At 43.1% G+C, this 21,737-nt stretch overlaps 1 protein-coding gene across 1 annotated transcript in view; it reads left to right on the top strand.

Moving 5' to 3' along the window:
- NEK1 (NIMA related kinase 1) overlaps positions 1-21,737 on the top strand; it is a 157,462-nt gene that overhangs the window by 97,154 nt on the left and 38,571 nt on the right. Inside the window, 4 exon segments of the mRNA XM_040418655.1 lie at positions 2,124-2,267; positions 3,860-4,030; positions 4,988-5,173; positions 14,725-14,836. Of these exon segments, the coding sequence (XP_040274589.1) occupies positions 2,124-2,267; positions 3,860-4,030; positions 4,988-5,173; positions 14,725-14,836 (613 nt within the window).

The following is a 21,737-nucleotide window of genomic DNA, read 5'->3' as shown; positions in this document are numbered from 1 at the left end:
TGCGCCGTCTCCTCATACAGCTGGTCGGTGGGGGTTTCGGGTGTCGGACTCCGCCAATCTGATTTTGATGACCTTTCCTGAGGAAGGTCCTCAATATTAAAAGCCCGGAGAGCCTCTTTAACTCTCCTGGGCTTTTGGCCTACAAAATTGAAGGCAATGTAGAATCTGGCCATGTCATTCTTTGATTAGAAGCCGTGGGCAGGGAGTGCACGGTCCAAATGGGGGCAGCCACTCCCTCAAATGTTCAATGTTTGTAAGTGTAGGTTCCGTCCGTTCCGGTAGATGGGCCCAACACAATTTTGATCAAAAATGTGTGCAAAAGGCTTCTAATTTTCCTATAGTAAGTATAGCAGTAATGCAATTTACATTTATTCATGTTTCCAGTGTTTGCTTGTGTCTTTGTGCATGTCAGTGTGCTGCTACTTGTAGCCCGTGTTTGCTTTTACATTGCAGCCTTGGTAGCATGCACCCCTTTTTAACATTGTTTGGAGGTGCTGGTGTAACTTTGTTTTTTGCATTGCTTAGGAAAAGGGGAGAGCGCTGCATCATTCATAGTATGGACACAGTGCTGTTCACATGGCTATGCAAATGCCATAGAAATTCAGAAATAGGATAGACATGGAGCGCACTTTGTGTACTGTACATGGCTACTCTTTTGCTCTTTTTATTAGGCTGTGTACATAGATTCTTCGAACATCATTGTGTTTGATTATGTGCCTTTTTTTGGTGTAAATGAACATCATGCTTACAAATTTCGGAGAGTATTCATTTTGCTTTGCATCCCCGTTGCTGTATTTTAGTGACATGATATGTATGCAGTATATATGCCCCATTATCCTCAGTGCCTGTGCGTTAGGCAGGGTATATTTCTGCTGATGTGGTAGTTATTCTACAGTATACCTGGGATCTATTTGTTAATCTGCTGTAAAAATGTTATTGGAGGAAGCACGAGTTCAGATTCTGTACTGTATTTCTGAAGTGCACCTGTGCAGGAAAGCATGGGGGGTTTGAGGCTTGTAAAGAGAATAATGTGTTCCATTAAAGTGTATTATGCTACCTATTGTCACTACCAGATTTTATATACAGTATGGGAAGGAGCCTAATCCTCACTAATAGTAAAAATGTTCTGTGACCTCGCCATGTGGGGTTTCCGCATTGCTGAAAATCGATTAACAGAACCACATGGGCTCATATTAAAAAATATATATAAAAAAAAAATCTTAAGTAGAAAACACCTTGGTACAGATGTATGATGCAAAAGCGCTATTATACACCTTTTCCTTAATATCCAGTTTCACATTAGCAGCATATTTGTAAAGTTAAAGCGTCCCTACAGCCAAAATGAATGAAAACTCCTGCTGAGAGAGCAGATCTACAAGGTGGTTCAGCTCATGAAGCTCATAAATGAAGCCCTTGCTGAAGTTCTGAGCCAGAAATGTGCACCGATCCATTGTTCCTTCCTCGCCATGTCTGGTTCCATAGTTTGGAGCCATAAAAAGCTACTTAGAGGTCACCGAGATTGATATTGCTAAACTATGGAAACGCGTTTAGGGGCAAGTGCTTATACCGTGTCACACTATAGAATTACAAAATCTGCAATTATTGTGTCCCTGTCTCCCATTACTTCTGGTGAGATTAGAGCCATATGTCTCATTGCACCTTGCACTCTGACCATACAAGATTCCACGGAAAGACATTTCTATTGTCAAGGGAGAAAATCAAGAAGGTCCCATAACTGCAGTTGTGAGAATAAAGCACCGTGTGCATCAAGTAGCTCTCGGAGGCTTTGTTCACATCTTGTTTGGGGCAATATAAAATGCATACATTGAGAATAGTATCTGATATATACCTCTGACAAGTCCATAGGATCCCATGCACCCAGCATTTGTCAATGGCATAGGTATGTGCCGGCATTAATTTCGATCTGTATAGGATAGGAAAGCATAGTCTAACTTATTGTGTGCCAACATGTGCCTATACTGTACACAATATTCCTGACAGATGACTATGAAGTGGCCAAAAATGAGATGTGGATAGAGCCTAACCCTTCTCGGAATTGACAGAAAAGAAGACTTTATATAAATACATTAATTCACTCTTTTAAAATTTGCTGTTTGACCTAGATAAGACTGTTGGAGGTGTAATAAAGCTGGATTTGGAGGAAAGACAAAGGCCTGAATGGAGGAAGAGTCCAGCTGACTCAGTTGTGAAGATCCTTGGTGAAGCACAACTCCAGCTCCAAACAGAACTGCTGCAAGTCACCAGCGGTGAGATTTGTGTGAACACCAAGCAATGATCTAGACTGCCTTAACCTGCTAAGGGCGGGTTCACATCAGCGTTAGGGATTCCGTTATAACGGAAATTAACAGACTGCAAAACGGAAGCCTTTAAAAGGCATTCTGTTTGCTTTCCATCCTAATAGAAGTCTATGGGAAAGCATAACAGATCCGTCTGGGTCCTGTTATACAAGACGGAAAACCAAGTACTGTCGACAGGACTTTGTTTTCCGTCTTGCATAACAGGACCCAGACGGATCCGTTTTGATTCCCATAGACTTCTATTAGGACGGAAAAAAAACGGAATGCCTTTTAAAGGCAAATACAAGTCTATGGGCAGAAGAACGGATCCGTCCTTCCGTCTTATGGATTCCGTTATTTTCCGTTATAACGGAAAGCCATAACAGGATACCTAACGCTAGTGGGAACCCACCCTAACAGTCACTTTAAAATTGGAAAAACCCTCCCAAAAATGTAGATTTTGAATGTCTGCAGTAAAACTTGTTGGCGCACAACTCAGGGGACACTATTGCATTTCAACCCCTTAGTGACATAATTAATTTTAGTCTTATGGACCAATAATATTTTCCCCCTTTTGTGTTCTAACAGTCATAACTTTTTAATTAGACTAGTTTAATTACAAGTACTCAGTACTCAGTACTAAGTTCAAGTGAATGGAGTGAGTACTTGTCATTACACTACACCACCACTCTAGAGGAGACGACGGGCAGTGTAATGAAGAGGAAATAGCGCTCACATGGAGCGCCGCCTCCTCTTCAAACAGCTGATCGGCAGGGTGCTGGGTGTAAGAGCCACGCCGATCGGGTATTGATGACCTATCCTCAGGATAGGTCATCCTTATAAACAGGCTGCACAACCCCTTCAAAGGGAGCCTGTCACATTCCCTTCTGTTCTACAGTTCCCTGAAGCGATCGTCCACAGAAGAGAATGTAATGCGCAAGCGCCGGAAGCGCGGCTTATGGCTCCTGCGCAAGATTTGGATCTGCATCGCAGTGACATCAGGGGAAGGGAGGAAGCCTTTGGGAGGTTAGGGGGGGAGCAGAAATCGGGGAAGGCTGGTGGGCATGGGCACAGCTGAGCACTTGGGAGCCGTTTTCAAAAAGGAATAAATGTGCATTTCCTGGAGATGGAATTAAGGAATGTGCACAATGCTTATACAATGTTCTGACCGCTATTGCTGATAGTTAATCATTCCTTCTAGCTCTGCTACATCTGTACACAGCAGTGTGAATGCACCCTTAATAGAGCTGGTTGTTTTTACTTTAGTAAAATTCAGTTTGACTGGTTTAAAATCTTCAAGATGTTTAAAATCAATGCAAGTGGCATCATGTAATCTACCCTATGGCGAGTGAATGTCTGAACAATTTATACCCTTAGCTCAGTTACCATGATCCATTTCATAGGTGGCATAATCCTAATGGAGCCAGGGTGCCACATACAGTAGTGGCTTGAGATTTCCAGCGGACCTAGAACTACTGGACATTCTGTGACCCAGATGAAGGAGAATTGACTCTTTAATGGTAGCTCCTAATATTACATGTTCTCTACACTGTGTCAAACAGGTCCAGTTGAAGAAGACACTACTACAGCTCAGTCACTTGAGGAATCAGAATGGAAAGGTCCCTGTATGGATATGGATTCCTTAATCTCACCTGATGCACAGCATGTCCCTACGTCTTCAGTGAATGTTACCATTGCATCTGATTCTAACAAGGCTCAGGATGCTCCACTTGGTAAGCCGCCACTATTATCTAGATCGGTGTTCTCTCAAAGCCACAACCCAGTCATACCCTGATAGTAGCCAGCTGTCATGGAATGATGGGAGTTGTCGTTTTTCAACGGCTGGAAGCCACTAGTTGGATCTATATAGCGTTCTACCATGAGTTATATGTTTTGTTATAAAGAAAGCCGATGGGGGTTGTGTGCTGCTGTGTGGCTATACAGTGCTATATGTCCGAGGTGTACGTCAATGCATTCTCCCAAAGTCCACCTCCAATGGAAGCAAAAAAAAATTAACTAGATGTGAACAGAGCTTTACAATGGAAGTGTAAAAATGGCTAAACAAAATCAATTCTAATTTTATTATATCTTCCTTAATTTCATGTACTTGTGTTTTGAGCTCCTTCACTGCATAGTTGTTAGATCCAGACTTAGCGTATACAGTATTTTGCTACCCAGAATTCAATGGTGCTATGTAGGGATGAGCGGATTTCATATTTTAAAGTGGGTTCGTTTTGTGGTATTTACTGAATTGCCTTATGGATTCCATTACCACAGACCATAACGCAATTCCATGCCTTTAGAGGCAATCCGTTATTCATTCCGTCATAATAGAAGTCTATGGCCTGCATAGCGGATCCGTCCCGTTTCCATTATGCTCGAGTCCTCTCCTGTATAACGTAAACCGGACGTAAATAGACTTCTATTATGATGTCGTGAATAACGGATTGCCTCTAAAGGCATGGAATTGCGCTATGGTCCGTGGCAACGGAATCCATAACGCAATTCAGTAAATACCACAAACCGAACCCACACACGAACTTCAAAATATTAAATGCGCTCATCCCTAGTGCTATGCTTTTATCATAAAAATGTATCGCCTCCTGTGTCTAGGATGTCCTTGCTAGATGTTTAAAAGTATTTGAAATGTTAGTTTCACCACATGAGAAATAATAGTGCATTCTCTATAGGTGAGCCTCAGGTCCGCAGTGATGAAGGGCATCCAGCACAAGATGATGAGACGGTTAAGGAGTTTCCTACTGACATGGACTTGTTGGGGGGATTGAATGCTCCTAAACCAGAAGAGATTCTTTCTCCCAAGCAGGGACCGCTGGATACGGTTTTTGATTCCTGCCCGGGTGAAGATCAGTCCTGTGGTAAGAGGCACTTGGTGCATACTGGGGACTTGTCTGTCTTCTCTCATAGCCCTTGTAAATGCTGGCCAATAAGAAACGCTTGTTTGTATATTTTCTCATTTCCTTTTTCGAAGCTATTTTTTGAATTTTAGTTATGAAGCCAATGAGTTCTTCAGGATTCCGCATTCTCTTTCTGAAAACGGATCTGACGTAGATCAGATTGAAAGCAGAGGCTTATTGATTGATTTTAATAGTACATCCTGGTTTTGTGCTGTTGGTTAAGGCACTCGATGAGTATTGGGTCAATAGTATACCAATTATTAGTTAAAAATGGTGAAAACCTTAATTATTATTGGAAAAGCACTGGCTGTATAATTCTGAATGTTCTCATCACTCAAATGATAAAATGGCGTCATGTCTTATGTATCAGGGTAGAATGTTGTATTTTAGCATGGCATGCGCTGGGTCATCCACCTCATGCAGATTTATCATTATTTATGCCCGTTTTCTGGAGTAAATGATTGGAATCCACACCAGCCATAAGTTAGGGCAATTATTACCCAGGGCCATAAAAAGAAATAAGCACACTTATGTATATAGGGTTCAATTTATGTTTTTTCACCTTTCTCAGCAAGGAGAAGAAGTGTAAATCTTTTCCCAAAAGTGAATACCTTAAGTACAGATATGGAAACTAGCTAGCTTCACTTACCCCACTGTGTCAAACAGATGCCCCTTTTTTGCTGGCTATACACATAAAATAGCTGTGTAGACATGTAGGTGTAGGTATGTCCCCCATACTCCATTCCCCTATAATTATGTGTACTCAGATCTGCCTACCATGCATGTTCACTGGCATCAGGTAAGAGGAATAAGGCACTGCATGATATCACTGGCAGCACTTGTGTCCCAGGGGCACAAAGGATTAGGGGCCATTCACACATCCGTATATGTTTTGCGGATCCTCACAACACGGACACCAGCAATGTGCGTTCCGCATTTTGGGGACCGCACATCGCCGGCACGTAATAGAAAATGCCAAATCTTGTCCGCAAGAATAGGACATGTTCTATTTTTTTCAGGAACAGAACTGCGGATCCGAATTTCCGGATCCGGACAGCACATAGTGTGGCCCCATAGAAATGAATGGGTCCACAATTCCGTTCTGCAAAATGCGGAACAGAATTGCGGACATGTGAATGGAGCCTTAGGCATGGTAAAATCCAGTTTAGTTGCTGCCCTTTAGATTACTGATTGCCAAATAGTAGACAGCAGTCTACATCACAGATGGACCCAGTAGATCTCGATGTTTGGTTACTATGCTGTTATCTTGCTCATTTCTACACAAATATAGATACGGTAGGCTACATTTCCTAGCCCATGGTGAGTCACCTAGGGACTACTAAGGACTGGCCGATCCCATTAGATGGCATGGATCTTGCACGCTCCCTGGGAACTAATATGGACTCTAGCATGGAGTAGCACAGAGGGGAATTCTTGTATGACGAAAACATGGTTTTTACTGTCATGGGGGCCCTGGGGCATCTAAAAAAGGAGCATTTAAAAAAAAAAAAACATTTGCTGCAGTCCCATAGTAGATCACCTCAACTCAGACTTCACAAAAAGTAGGTCCCAAACTGAAAAGGTTTAAAAAATCCTGCATTACATTGGCAGTATTGGCAGCACAGGGATTTTACTGTTGTGTGTGGGCAGATTTCTGCTGGTTATACACAAGATAGCAGAACGATTCACTGTTTGGCCAGCAGCTATTTCTCACAACTCCACTAAGCTACCAATAAGGTATACTTCAATGGAGAAAGGGGAGTAAACCACTGCCCCCTTCTCATATCAGTCAGGATTTGGCATGTTGATGTTGTTCAGCACACTCAATCCTTCAATCCCTGATGGCAGGTTGGGAGGCACTATACGCATTAAATTGTTGGCTACGTGGTGGGATTTGCCAACTTTTATCTAATGTGGCAGTAGCGAAGAGTCCCTTTCTGCTACATCCTGTACTGATGCAGAAAGAAGCATACAGAGAAGCAGTAAATACCCCGGATGGACGATTTTCTGGTCCATTATTGGGAATAACAATATTGTAATATAACCTATTTATTTGCATTGTTATTGCACTGCAGAAAGAGTCAGTCAGCTAATACTGAGAGACTTTGGGACTTTCTATCTATGTACTGAGAAGTTAGAAATCTTCCACAGTTATTATAAGAGACAGCAAAGTTTTGGAGGGGAAAAAAAACAGACAGACTGGCCTTCTGACTTTCTAGTTTAGCTCCATTATTTACGTCTGAAGACTTGTTTATGTCTGGAAAAACTGCTTAGTCATTCCCATAGACTTGTATTGAGGCTCAATCTCAGTCTATTCTGATAATTGATCCCTTTAATTGTGCCACTGATAAATCGGGAAATGCTGTGTAATCCGGGATGTGCTGCTGATAACCATTAGAACTGAATTTACTTTGAATCTGCCTGTGTAATAGGCTAATGCAAACAAGCGCTGATCGACGCGTTTATTGTCGATCGGCACTCGTCTTGCACCATTATCTTGTAGTCCAGGGGTCAGCATCCTCCAGCTACGTTGTGGAAGTATAACTCCCAGCATGTTCCATTCACTTCTATGGGAGTTCTGAGAGCAGCCTAGCAAGTGTGCATGCTTGATAGTCGTATTTTCACCACAGCTGGAGTGCCGGAGGTTGCTGATCCCCAGTGTAATCTTATAGGGCCCTTATTGGGCAGAGTGCTCTGCCTGCAGGAGGGCCCAGTCATCAGCCTGGAGAAGGCACACACATTATAGTTTTTCTAGCTTCATTGCTCTTTACTCTCTCACTATAGGACTTGCACAGATTAATACATCACAAAATAAATGTGTAATCGGATTGCAGATGAATGAAAACACTAGCTATTATTACCAGAATAGAGAGACGTCATTTCTCATATTCATCCCAAAGCCAGCCATCTGCAGGTTAATTGCTACCACATTAGGAAGCATAATGGAATGGCCTCTTTGCACAATCCTTCACACTGAATGATTTGCTTCTGTCATATTCAATAGTCCTCAGCTAAGAAAAATCCTCTTTTACCCATGATCTATGGTATTGTGCCAGGCATGTTTAGAACAGCCTTCTTTCCAATGATTTGACGGCTGTTATCCTGAGCGCTTTAGGGGGACATGTGGAAGTATTGCGCTGATAAGTGAATGCAAGGTGATTGGGCTCCAATGCTGGTGTGTCTTTTTGACCCTTAAATTAATTCTCGTCAGGGATTTACAACTCTCATCCCATTTCATCTTTATCTGTTCATATCAGAAAATTTCCTTTTAAGACCGTAATGAGCCAGGCCTGGTTAACGTCGCTGGTTAGTGTTGTTTATCCATTTGTACAAAGGAGAGCAGAATCAATGTGCTTTTCTAAGTGATAAGGTCCAACTTTCTCCAGATGCCTTTCAAGTGGGCCTGCTGAGCGTCCTCATGAGATGATGTAATCACCTTGGTTCAGGGCAGCAGAGAAAATGACCTTTAAAAACATTACTCAAATTGCCTTCTTTTTTAGATCAGACACACCGGTGTTGGGGGGTAACTTTTGTGTTATGGCTTTTTGGCCCAGGCTTAATTCAAGGCTTTGAATACCCCTAGCTGATTTTAATTATAGGGACTGGGTAGCTAGATTGATTAGCCACTTTAAACATAGGCTGGCATCTGAAGGCATGGCACAGAGACGCTGATGGTGATCTTCCACTGGGACAATGCGTTCCATTCATAGCACCATTGCTGCTCCGGGGAGAGGTGTTTTTGTAAACTGGCAGTGAAAGGCTTTGTTGCCAGGGAGGGCGAGAGAAATACTAATAGACGTTTATCAGTCTTTTTTGGCTTAATTAGAATATGTAATGAAATATCTATCCCTTCAAAAGATGGATTGTCAAGCGTGTTTGGTAGCAATTAGAAAACTGTTATCACAGTGGAAAACTAAAAGAAATAAGGACATAATAAAGTTGACTACTTGAAAGGGAATCTGTCACTCCGATTTTGGACTGTTATCTATAGTAATACATGCTTAGTCCTGCAGATAAGGAGTCCAGATCACTGCCCCGGTTCCCCCACTGTCAGCCCTCAAAGCTGCACTGAAATACACAATCCGGACTACTGCGCTGTTCTAACATAATGGAGAGGACTCCTTGTGCGCATGCACAGCAGTCCTGACAGTATATTTCAGCACAGCTCCGAGCACTGACAGCAGGGGATCAGGGGACAGTAGGAAAATAAAAAAAATAGTCATCTGGACTCCTTATCTGCATTATTTGTTTGAAAAACCCATGTTGGCTTTGCAAATCCTGAACATGTGAACATAACCTAAAAGCTATTGTTGTGAATCCAAAGCAAGTAAAAAAAGATTGGCTGGTCAAAATATAGACAGAGTATTAGGACGGTGAAGGTGCCTCATGGAGACAAAGCATTTACCCCCCAGGGGTACACCTGCCCCATAGGTGGTTAACCCCTTAGTGACCACTAATACGCCTTTTTAAAGCAGTCACTAAGCGAGGCCGCTGCCTTTTTAAGGTGGCCCTATCTAAGAGCTGCACGGGGGACCCGTGAGAGCGGGGGCTCAGCTCTCACAGCTCTGACCATCAGGAGTGCCGATCTGGGCTGTTTAACCCCTTACATGCCGCAGGCAATGGCACGCGCCGCATGTAAGCAGTGACGGTGGGAGCAAACTCCCTCTGTCTCCCATCGGCACCCGGCAAATGCGTTCACGGGGTGCTGATGTGAGTAAGGGCTAGCTAGGCCTGGTATAGACCCCAAGCCAGTCATGAGTGTTTTCCAGCAGGCTGCGCCCCTCTTGCGCAGCCTGCTGGTCAATCTCGGTATAGCACTGACATTAAAATGCAAGACACTATGGGGATAGTGCATTGTATTTTAAAAGCAATCTAAATATTGCCTGTTATAGTCCCTTTGTGGGACTATTGAGTGGTAAAAAAAAACTAAAAGATTTATTAAATAAAATAAAAAAATTCCAATAAAAAATAAATGTTTTTTTCCCGATACGCCTTTAAATGAAAAAAAAAATCCAAAAATAAAATCTCCCCCACATGTTTGGTATCGCAAACTACCCCCACTGCACAAATATCATGTAAATTATCCCCTACGGTGAAAAAAATGGCAGAATTGCTAATGTGAGTCACCACCAAAAAAAACGTAATAACAAACGATCAAAAAGCGTAATTTACCTTAAAAATTATACCAATGAAAACTACAAGTGGTCCTGCAAAAATCAAGCCCTTGCACTCTATAGAAAGAAAAATAAAAAAAGTTATGGCTCTTCTTCCTTTAAAAAAAAAAAAAAGCGGTTTTATTGCACAAAAGTAGTAAAATGTAAAAAAAAAATACGGTATATGTATTTGTTATCGCTGTAATCGTACCGACCCAGAGAATAAAGATATTGTTATTTTTACCAAAAAATTTCATGCTGTAAAATTTATAACATAAAAACTCAGTTGGCAGTATTGCTGTTTTTTCCCATCTCCCTCCCAGAAAGAGTTACCGGTAATAAAAGTTAATCAGAAAGTTATGGGTACCATTTGTCCTGTAAAAAAAAAAACAGCCCTCATAGAGCTATATAGATGGAAAAATAAAAAAGTTATTGCTCTTGGAAGGCGACTATGAAAAAAAGAAGAAAAACACTTGTTCAGTAAGGCACAAAACGGGCTGGTCACTAAGGGGTTAAACAAACTGGGCTTTAGGGAGTTTATCACAAGTGATCAATTGGGAGAACAACTTCCTTTATAGCTAAAAGAGACTTGATTTTTGGATTTTAAGATGTTTCACTTTTGATAAATTGCCCAGGAGTGGTCTAGCACAATACACAACCTGACATAGTTCAAGCATTTACTAGAGAGTGCCAGTATCTGCCAGCAGGGAATCGGCATTTCCATATCCGTTTCCTGCATCATTTCTTTTTACACAATAAAACAGGGGAGTCTGAAATATCCCTTTTGTATAAACTGCGTTCTTAAACCAGCCATGTACATTACACTCATTTTCAGAAAACTATGTGTATGGATAATGGCCATTTGTATCCTGCTGCAAAGTCAAAGCGCAAAAAATATTTGTTGTTGTACAGAGGAAAAAACATTTTGTTCAACTATTGCAGAATATTCGCGTCACGGAAATCTATGGTTGTGAACTGTATGTAGTGATTGTTCCAAATTTACCCCAGAGTTTGTCTGTGTACAAAAGACATACCGTAAGTTGTGATCACAGCATCAGAAACCACATCTTTGCCCATGTGTTTACTTTCATCTCCAGCTATAGAAAATAGGGGCATTTTACCTTATTAAACAAAAAAATAGTAGGGGATTGCTACAACACACAATGCACAGACAGATGAGCCATTTCCGAGGGTTTGTTTAAAGCAATATACACTGCTCAAAAAAATAAAGGGAACACTTAAACAACACAATGTAACTCCAAGTCAATCACACTTCTGTGAAATCAAACTGTCCACTTAGGAAGCAACACTGAGTGACAATCAATTTCACATGCTGTTGTGAAAATGGGAAAGACAACAGGTGGAAATTATAGGCAATTAGCAAGACACCCCCAATAAAGGAGTGGTTCTGCAGGTGGTGACCACAGACCTCTTCTCAGTTCCTATGCTTTCTGGCTGATGTTTTGGTCACTTTTGAATGCTGGCGGTGCTTTCACTCTAGTGGTAGCATGAGATGGAGTCTATAACCCACACAAGTGGCTCAGGTAGTGCAGCTTATCCAGGATGGCACATCAATGCGAGCTGTGGCAAGAAGGTTTGCGGTGTCTGTCAGCGTAGTGTCCAGAGCATGGAGGCGCTACCAGGAGACAGGCCAGTACATCAGGAGACGTAGAGGAGGCCGTAGGAGGGCAACAACCCAGCAGCAGGACCGCTACCTCCGCCTTTGTGCAAGGAGGAACAGGAGGAGCACTGCCAGAGCCCTGCAAAATGACCTCCAGCAGGCCACAAATGTGCATGTGTCTGCTCAAACGGTCAGAAACAGACTCCATGAGGGTGATATGAGGGCCCGACGTCCACAGGTGGGGGTTGTGCTTACAGCCCAACACCGTGCAGGACGTTTGGCATTTGCCAGAGAACACCAAGATTTGCCACTGGCGCCCTGTGCTCTTCACAGATGAAAGCAGGTTCACACTGAGCACATGTGACAGACGTGACAGAGTCTGGAGACGCCGTGGAGAACGTTCTGCTGCCTGCAAGATCCTCCAGCATGACCGGTTTGGCATTGGGTCAGTAATGGTGTGGGGTGGCATTTCTTTGGAGGGCCGCACAGCCCTCCATGTGCTCGCCAGAGGTAGCCTGACTACCATTGGGTACCGAGATGAGATCCTCAGACCCCTTGTGAGACCATATGCTGGTGCGGTTGGCCCTGGGTTCCTCCTAATGCAAGACAATGCTAAACCTCATGTGGCTGGAGTATGTCAGCAGTTCCTGCAAGATGAAGGCATTGATGCTATGGACTGGCCTGCCCGTTCCCCAGACCTAAATCCAATTGAGCACATCTGGGACATCATGTCTCGCTCTATCCACCAACGTCACGTTCCACCACAGACTGTCCAGGAGTTGGCAGATGCTTTAGTCCAGGTCTGGGAGGAGATCCCTCAGGAGACCGTCCGCCACCTCATCAGGAGCATGCACAGGCGTTGTAGGGAGGTCATACAGGCACGTGGAGGCCACACACACTACTGAGCCTCATTTTGACTTGTTTTAAGGACATTACATCAAAGTTGGATCAGCCTGTAGTGTGTTTTTCCACTTTAATTTTGAGTGTGACTCCAAATCCAGACCTCCATGGGTTGAAAAATTTGATTTCCATTTTTTTATTTTTGTGTGATTTTTGTTGTCAGCACATTCAACTTTGTAAAGAGCAAAGTATTTCAGAAGAATATTTAATTAATTTAGATCTAGGATGTGTTATTTTTGTGTTCCCTTTATTTTTTTGAGCAGTGTATGATGGAAGTAGAGAAGCTGAGCTTTGTGCATTCCCTGTATTTTTGTGGCGGCCCAGGTAGTATTTTTAGTGTTAGGTTCCTGTCCTAGAGAGAGGGCCTTGTCGCCGGCGGACGGGCACAAATTATTTTGTACAAAAATTTATTTGCCAAGAATCTCAAATTTATAAAATGAGCATAGCATTAGCACCAAAATATTTCTTATAACAATGGCATTATTGTATATTGTTTGTGTTTGCAGAGTGCTGTTGCATTGTTTTTTTGCCTTTGTCCTAGGAGTTCTGTCAGGATTTAGGCCTCATGCACACAACGTGGTTTTGGTCTGCATCCGATCCTCATTTTTTGCGGATCAGATGTGGACCCATTCATTTCAAACGGGCTGCAAAAGATGCGGACAGCACAAACTGATGTCCACATCTGTATGTCCGTTCCGCTGCCCAGCAGAATGAGTAAGTCATGTCCTATCAGTTTTGCGGACAAAAATAGGCAGCTCTAAAGAGTGCAGGACTTAGTGTTCCGCAACACAGCCGGTATATGACCGCAAAAACGGCTACAGCAGTGTGCATGAGGCCTTACATTGTGTTTTACACAGAAATTCTGCTTCAAATCATTCCCCTCTCTGTCACATACTGTTGTAATATAGGTCAGCATAAATCATCTGATGGGCTTGCTTTAAAGGGGTTTACGGTAATAAAAAAAATTTAAGCAAGTGACCACTACCTGCCCCCTGAAACGGTAGATTCATACTTACTTGCTCCACGCTGCTCTGGTCATCTGCCCTCAACTGTCTCCATCTTCCTGTCCCTGTGCCGTTTTCTTCCAGCTGTGCATGTGCAAGGTCACATGGACCTCTCCAGCCAATGACTGGCTTCAGCGGTGAGAGGTCCATGTGACCATGCCGATGCACCACCGCCTGTAAACAGTGCGAGGACTGGAGGCAGAGCGGAGCAGGTTAGTATGAATCTCCTGTTTCAGCAGGTAGGGCACTTGTAACTGGAAAACCCCTTTAAGGACATGCAGCCATCATCCCATTACTAGGAGGACCGTTCAGCTAGTTCTGAATAAAAAGTGTTTTCCCAAACTGGACATTTTTTGAAAAGGAATTTTAAAATCTAAAATCCTGTCACAACTCAGACATTTGTGAAAATGCTTCATTTAAATGCCAAAGCCTTATGATCAATCTTACTGTTCTTGCTTGCCCTTGCCTCCAAATATAGGCTGTCATAAATCTGCTGCAGGCCAGCGAGGGGGTTTAGATGTGGACATTCAGTCTCTGCAGCTATATTGCTTTAGTGTCAATGACATTGTATTAGAACTCTGTTCAGAAAAGTAATGCTGGCATTCTAACAAAGCCGTTAGTATGTGAGATACGTCATTGTATAAGCTACTGTTTTTATATATATATATATATATATATATATATATATTATATATATAAAAAATGCAAAAAATCAATACTATATATAATAAAGCAAAAAAATGAATGCTCTGATGGTGTTACGGATAATGCTCTGTATGTGCTTGGTTTTAGCGCATATTAATTCCCCTCATTCATCACGCACTTTCATTACAGAAGAGCCTGAGGACATAGAGACTGAAATATTGGAAGATACCAAAGCAAATAGACGTGATGAGCGACCTGTCAAAACTTCAAGTGTTTGGAATGAGCAAACCCAGGAAAAAAGGTATAGTATTTGCATAGTCCATCAATCAGCTTTACAGATTATCACCAGCTATTTGCCATTCATTCCATGGCAGATGCAGTACGTGGTTTCTTCTATAAATGCGTATCGTGTAATACTAACAAATCAGCAGTCTTCTGTGTAACATACCTGGCGGTGATCAAAGCAAATCTGTTTTGTGTTTTTTCCATTTCTTTTCGAACAATATACCATTTAGACCAGATTGAATTGTCCGTGTGCTGGACATATTATACATCCGTATTACCCGTATGTGTCCTGATCCGACCGCAGATTTAAAGGGGTTTTCCGGTTATGCACTATGTCAGATGATGAAGTTCTGAGTGCATTTTGACTGCTTCAGCATAATTGCGATCTGTAACTGCACCCTGTGTTTACATCTCTGCGCAAGTCTCGCGAGGAGTGTCTTTAGCATCGGGTCTCTGCCTATCCTTCCCGTCACAGATCCAAGCCTGCTTGAAGCCCTGCTGGAAAATCCCCGCCCTAAGACACCTCCTCATTGCTGACATCACGTCTTCAGGGCGGGGTCTAGGAGAATGAGGAGAACAAGAGGCAAGGCCATTGGTGATGTTGTGTCGACAGGACAGAGCCTTACAAGCCTCGTCATGCCTAAGATGTAGATATTCTGTTATGGGAATAGGGAGCCAACACAGTAGAAAATGTCACGTGACTGCGATGGAGTACAGGAAAAGGGGACATTACAGACAATCACTATTACGAAGAGATAACGTGTTGTTTCCTGTCAACTGATTATGAAAATTGCAAAACTGGAATACCCCTTCAACTAGGGATATGTGTTGCTGTGAGTTTGGGGTAAGGCCAGGTGCACATTACCATTTTAAATTCTGGTATTCTGTTGCTGCATAGGCCGTATTTTGGGATTCGTCTGGCACTGGCGGTGTCTGGTATATGCCAGATCCAGCAATTCTGGTACGCTATATGCTGTGCTGTTCCTTTTCTAGAACAGAATACTGGATAGCATCTCTCAGAAAACCAGCAGTGTTTACCCTGATTAAAATGTCAGAAAAGGCTATAGGAGATGTAATAATGTCTAACAATTGTCCATAACGATTAAATATCTCAGTAATTATGTAATCATGAACACCAAAAACAAAATGTAGAAATGGCCATATCCGGGTAATGCAGTACAAGTTAGGTGATGTGACAATGGGAAGTACAGCCATATTGGTTGTCACATTTAAACCAGTCATTTTATCAGCATCCTATCTATTGGTGATATTTTACCATCAGAGTTATTAACCAATATATCTATGTACAGTGGTCCCTCAAGATACAATGGTCTCAGGATACAATACTTTCAACATACAATGGTCTTTTCTGACCCATCGTAATTTGAAACTAGACTCCGCATACAATGTCTCAGACCCAGATCCAACCAATCAAGTCCCCTTCTCTGGTAAAAGAGCTGTACTAGTTGCTAGTTAGCAGCTATTCCTGGAAGTTGTATGTAAGGACTTGTTTTATCTGTCTTGGTTATCTGCTTATTTTTCGTGAATCTTTATTTTATCTTATCTTGGATGACATTTTGGGGCTTTGGAACCGATTACTTAACTTACAATGGTTTCAACATACAATGGTCGTCCTGGAACCAATTATTATTGTAACTTGAGGCACCACTGTTATGTATATATAGAAGTGTCCAAACTTTCTCCTGCTCCTTCTGATCTTCTAATATATTGACTTTTGAAATTTCATTACAGGGAATGTAAGAGGCAATAAGGTTTTATTTGTAAAATTACATTTGGCTCACACATCCTGAGCACATTGTGGTACATCTACAGTGTCTTGAAAAAGTATTCATACCCCTTAAATGTTTTCACGTTACACCCACATGAACTTAACTGTATTTTATTTTTATTTTATATGATAGATCAACACAAAGTAGTAAGTATGTGTGAAGTGAAACGAAAATGATAGGTGGATTTCAAAACATCTGGAAAGTGTGGCCTGCATTTGTATTCAGCGCCCCCCCCCCCCCCCCCCCCTTCCCCTCCCATGTCAATACTTTGTAGGGCCACCTTTCTTTTGGGGTATATCTCTACCAGCTTTGCACATCTAGAGGCTGAAAGTTTTTCTTTGCAAAATAGCACAAGCTCAGTCAGATTGGATGGAGAGCGTCTGTGAACAGCATTTTTCAAGTCTTGCCACAGATTCTCCATGGGATTTAGGTCTGGACTTTGGCTGGGTAATTCTAACACATGAATATGCTTTGATCTAAACCAGGTATGCCCAACCTGCAGCCCTCCAGCTGTTGCAAAACTAAAATTCCTAGTATGCCTGGACAGCCTGCCGGCATTAGGGCATGCTGGGAGTTGTAGTTTTGCAACAGCTGGAGGGACGCAGGTTGAGTATCCGCAATCTAAACCATTCCATTGTAGCACTGGCTGTATATTTAAGATCATTGTCCTGCAGGAAGGGGAACTTCTGCCCCAGTCTCAAGTCTTTTGCAGCCTCTTCCAGGTTTTCCTCTAGGATTGCCCTGTATTTAGCTCTATCCATCTTCCCATCAACTCTGGCCAGCTTCCCTGTCCCTGCTGAAGAAAAGCATCCCCACAGCATGATGCTGCTACCACTATGTTTCACTGTAGGGATGGTGTGTTCAAGGTTATGTGCAGTGTTCATTTTCCACCACACATAGCCAGGGCCGTCTTTAATATTGATTGGACCCTGGGCAAGAATCTACTTGGGCCCCCTGGATCCCGCCTTCCCACACCCTAAAAAAAATCTAAAATCTTATACTCACCTGTGTCCTTTCACTGGCGCTCACTAGCTGCTGGTACGGCGAGGGATGATGCAACGCAGACGCGCACACCTCAACGTGTCCTGGCACAGGAGGGCGTGATGACATCATCACGCCTGCCTGCGCTGGGATTTTACTACCAAATAGACCTCAGGCCTGTAGCCTATGACAAGTCTTGTCGCCATCTGCAAATTTTAAGGCGCATTGGCAACCATTTTGGTCGCCATCTGGAGCGCTGTATTGCATCAGTGACATGACCACTTTCCACATATGATATATTACATCAGTGACATCACCGCTCTCCACATATAATGTTATATTACATCAGTGACATCACCGCTCTCCACATATAAGTGATATATTACATCAGTGACATCACCGTTGTCCACGTATAGGCGATATAGTACATCAGTGACTTCACCGCTCTCCACATATATGTGGAGAGCGGTGATGTCACTGATGTAATATATTACTTACCGGTATATGTGGACAGCAGTGATGTCACTGATGTAATATATTACGTATAAGTAATATATTACATCAGTGACATCACCGCTGTCCACATATAGGTGATATATTACATCTGTGACATCACCGCTCTCCACATATAAGAGGCATATTACAGCACTGACGGCATCCCTCTATATGATGTTACAGATTACAGTTCGTTCTATTGTATGACACAGGAGATTATAAAGCTGCAGGGTGAGACCTGTGCCGCGCTCCTGGGCTCCTGCAGTCATATTGAGGGAAAGCGCCGGATGTGTGTGTGTGGGCAGGGGGGGGGGGGGGGGTGCTGGGGTGCACAGCTCCTATGCCCCGCCGCAAAATTTGGCTACAGTGCGGCAGCTAGGGCTAAAAAGTCTTGTTGGTCACCGAGTGCTGCTTGGGCCCCCCAGGAGCAACTGGGCCCAGGGCAGCTGCCCCTTTTGCGACGGCCCTGCACATAGCGATTTGCATTTAGGCCAAAAAGTTAAACTTTGGACTCATCTGACCACAGCACATTCATCCACATGTTTGCTGTGTCCCCTACATGGCTTGTGACAAACTGCAAACGGCACTACTTATGTCTTGCTTTTAAAAATTGTGCCACTCTTCCATAAAGGCCAGATTTGTGGAGTACACGACTAATAGTTGTCCTGTAGACAGATTCTCACACCTGAGCTGTGGATCTCTGCAGCTCCTCCAGAGTGACCATGAACCTCTTGGCTGCTTCTCTAAGGCCCCTTTCACACGAGCGAGTTTTCCGCGCGGATGCGTTGCGGGAGGTGAACGCATTGCATCCGCATGGAATCCTGACCCATTCATTTCTATGGGGCTGTTCACATAAGCGGTGATTTTCACGCATCACTTGTGCGTTGCGTGAAAATCGCAGCATGCTCCTCTTTGTGCGTTTTTCACGTAACGCAAGCCCCATAGAAGTGAATGGGGTTGCGGGAAAATCGCAAACATCCGCAAGCAAATGCGGATGTGGTGCGATATTCACGCATGGTTGCTAGGAGACGATCGGGATGGAGACCCGATCATTATTATTTTCCCTTATAACATGGTTATAAGGGAAAATAATAGCATTCTGAATACAGAATGCAAAGTAAAACAGCGCTGGAGGGGTTAAAAAAAAAAAAAAAAAACCATTTAACTCACCTTAATCCACTTGATCGCGATGTTGGCATCTCCTTCTGTCCCCTTTACTGAATAGGACCTGTGGTGAGCATTAATTATAGGTCAAGGACCTTTGATGACGTCATTCCGGTCATCACATGGTACGTCACATGATCTTTTACCATGGTGAATCACCATGGTAAAAGATCATGTGACGTACCATGTGATGACCGGAATGACGTCGCCACAGGTCCTGTTGCTGCACAGAGATCAGATGATGCCAGAAGGAGATGCCGGGCCGGGAACAAGTGGACTAAGGTGAGTTAAAAATTTTGTTATTTTTTTTAACCCCTCCAGCGCTGTTTTACTATGCATTCTGTATTCAGAATGCTATTATTTTCCCTTATAACCATGTTATAACGGAAAATAATACTATTTACAGAACACCGATCCCAAGCCCGAACTTCTGTGAAGAAGTTCGGGTTTGGGTACCAAACACGCGCGATTTTTTTACAATGTTTTGCACTCGCGCGGAAAAATCGCGGGTGTTCCCAGAACGCACCCGCACATTTTTCCGCAACGCCCGTGTGAAAGAGGCCTAAGGGTCTATTCACACGTCCATAGTGCAATACGCCAGTAAGTTTCACCCCTGAAAGACTTGAACCCCGATCAAACAGTGCACTGTTAACAACAAAGAATATCGAGGATTCAAGAAAGAGGCTTTTTGCATACACCTACCTTCAATCAGCTGAAAGTGATTACTGGGAACACATCCCATGCGAAATATAGAGTACTGAAAAACCGACACAGTAAAGACCGGGACGCCGGCCTGCAATCGGAACTAACTACTCGAAAAAAAACAGCTGAATAAAAAGGAAAGGTAAGCCCACACCTGTGGGTTATTGGTATCGACTATAACTCTAACGTACATCTTGCGAAAAACATCAGCACAGTTTCTGTTTATAGAGAATCTTCACATGTGATCTTTTACATTGATTCTGTGATGTCGTTTTTTCGAATGCCAATATAAATGAAAGTCTGGATAGAAAAACCTTTCGGATAAAACCCTTTTTTCAGATATTTTCGAAAGAAAATTTTCGGACACTCTCGAAAATTCAAATGAAAGCCCATGAGAGGATTCTCATGAGAAATTGATTACAGACTATTTAGGAAGTGTATGGACTACGCAAATAAGAAGTGTTACATATGTATGTTGGTGATTTACTGTTGAAACTCAGCAGATAGTTACTATCAAGCCTGATATGTGATTATATGATCCAGGTCCACAAGAGATATATATATATATAACCAAGTTATATCCAGGGCATTTGTACTTATTTCGGATAATATCAGTATCTGCAATAAGTATACTAGAGCAATATAGAAATAGCTGAATATACAGTTTAATTTTCTCTTATACATTTTATTTATAAAGGTATTTTATTATATTTTAACCAAGTACAGTTATAATAAATTGTTTAAACTCCGTGGGGCTCCGCATGTATGAGTGTGCCAATCTTATATTAACAGTTATTTCAATTTGAAGGGTGAATCATCAGATTGTGCGCCTCCTGTGGTTGTGGGGTCGGTGAGCTATTTCCAAGACATCTATTAAATGCCTATTCTTGTCCGCAATTGTGGACAAGAATAGGACATGTTCTATTTCTTTCCGGAGCTGCGGACCAGAAGATCGGGGGCGCGCTCTGGAAATGCGGATGAGGAGAGCACATAGTGTGCTCTCCGCATACATTCCATCCCCATAGAGAATGAATGGGTCCGCACCAATTCCGCAAAATTGCGGAACGGATGCGGACCCATTTGCGGACGTGTGAATGGAGCCTAATTGATGCTCTCCTTCCCTGGGCTGTCAGTTTAGGTAGTGGTAGGTTTGCAGTTGTGCCATACACCTTCCGTTTTCAGATGATGGATTGAACAGTGCTCCCTCCTTAAGATGTTCAGAATTTGGGATTTCTCGCCCATATTCATTGGGGGACACAGAAACCGTGGGTATAGCTATGTCCTCTAGGAGGCGTTGACACTAGATAAAGCTGTTAGCTCCTCCCCTGGCAGCTATACCCCCTCCAGCCTGGAGAGAGAGCTTCAGTTTTTTCTAGTGTCAATAGGAGGCAAGACCTCCCTGATCTGCAGGGAAGCTCCTGAAGATTTTTTATTTTAGTTTATTTTTTTCCTTCTTTTCAGATGGGAAAACAGTGGACGCCTCGCCTCCCTGTTCTCCCGGGGTCGAGTTGCGCCAGTGCCGGTCACCCGCACTGCTGCCTCCCCCACAGAAGACAAGGTGGACCAGGGCAGCCTCGCTCCCCTGCATCCCGCCAGCCAAGGGGTCACCCATCCAAGCCCCCCTTTTCCAGCGTCCTCACACTACGGTGCCAGTAACTGAAGGGGTGACCCTGCTGGACCAGAGGAGGGGTGAAGATGGCGGCAGGAAAGAGGAGAGGTGAGTACACAGTACTAGGTGAGTATGTTAACCCTCCTGGCCCTCCCTCACTCTTGGTAATGGTCTTC

The sequence above is a fragment of the Bufo bufo genome, chromosome 2 (assembly GCF_905171765.1).
Source record: "Bufo bufo chromosome 2, aBufBuf1.1, whole genome shotgun sequence".
NCBI classification, from domain to species: Eukaryota; Metazoa; Chordata; class Amphibia; order Anura; family Bufonidae; genus Bufo; species Bufo bufo.
The sequence above is the reverse complement of the archived record's forward strand: the minus strand, read 5'-3'. Positions and strand labels throughout refer to the sequence as shown.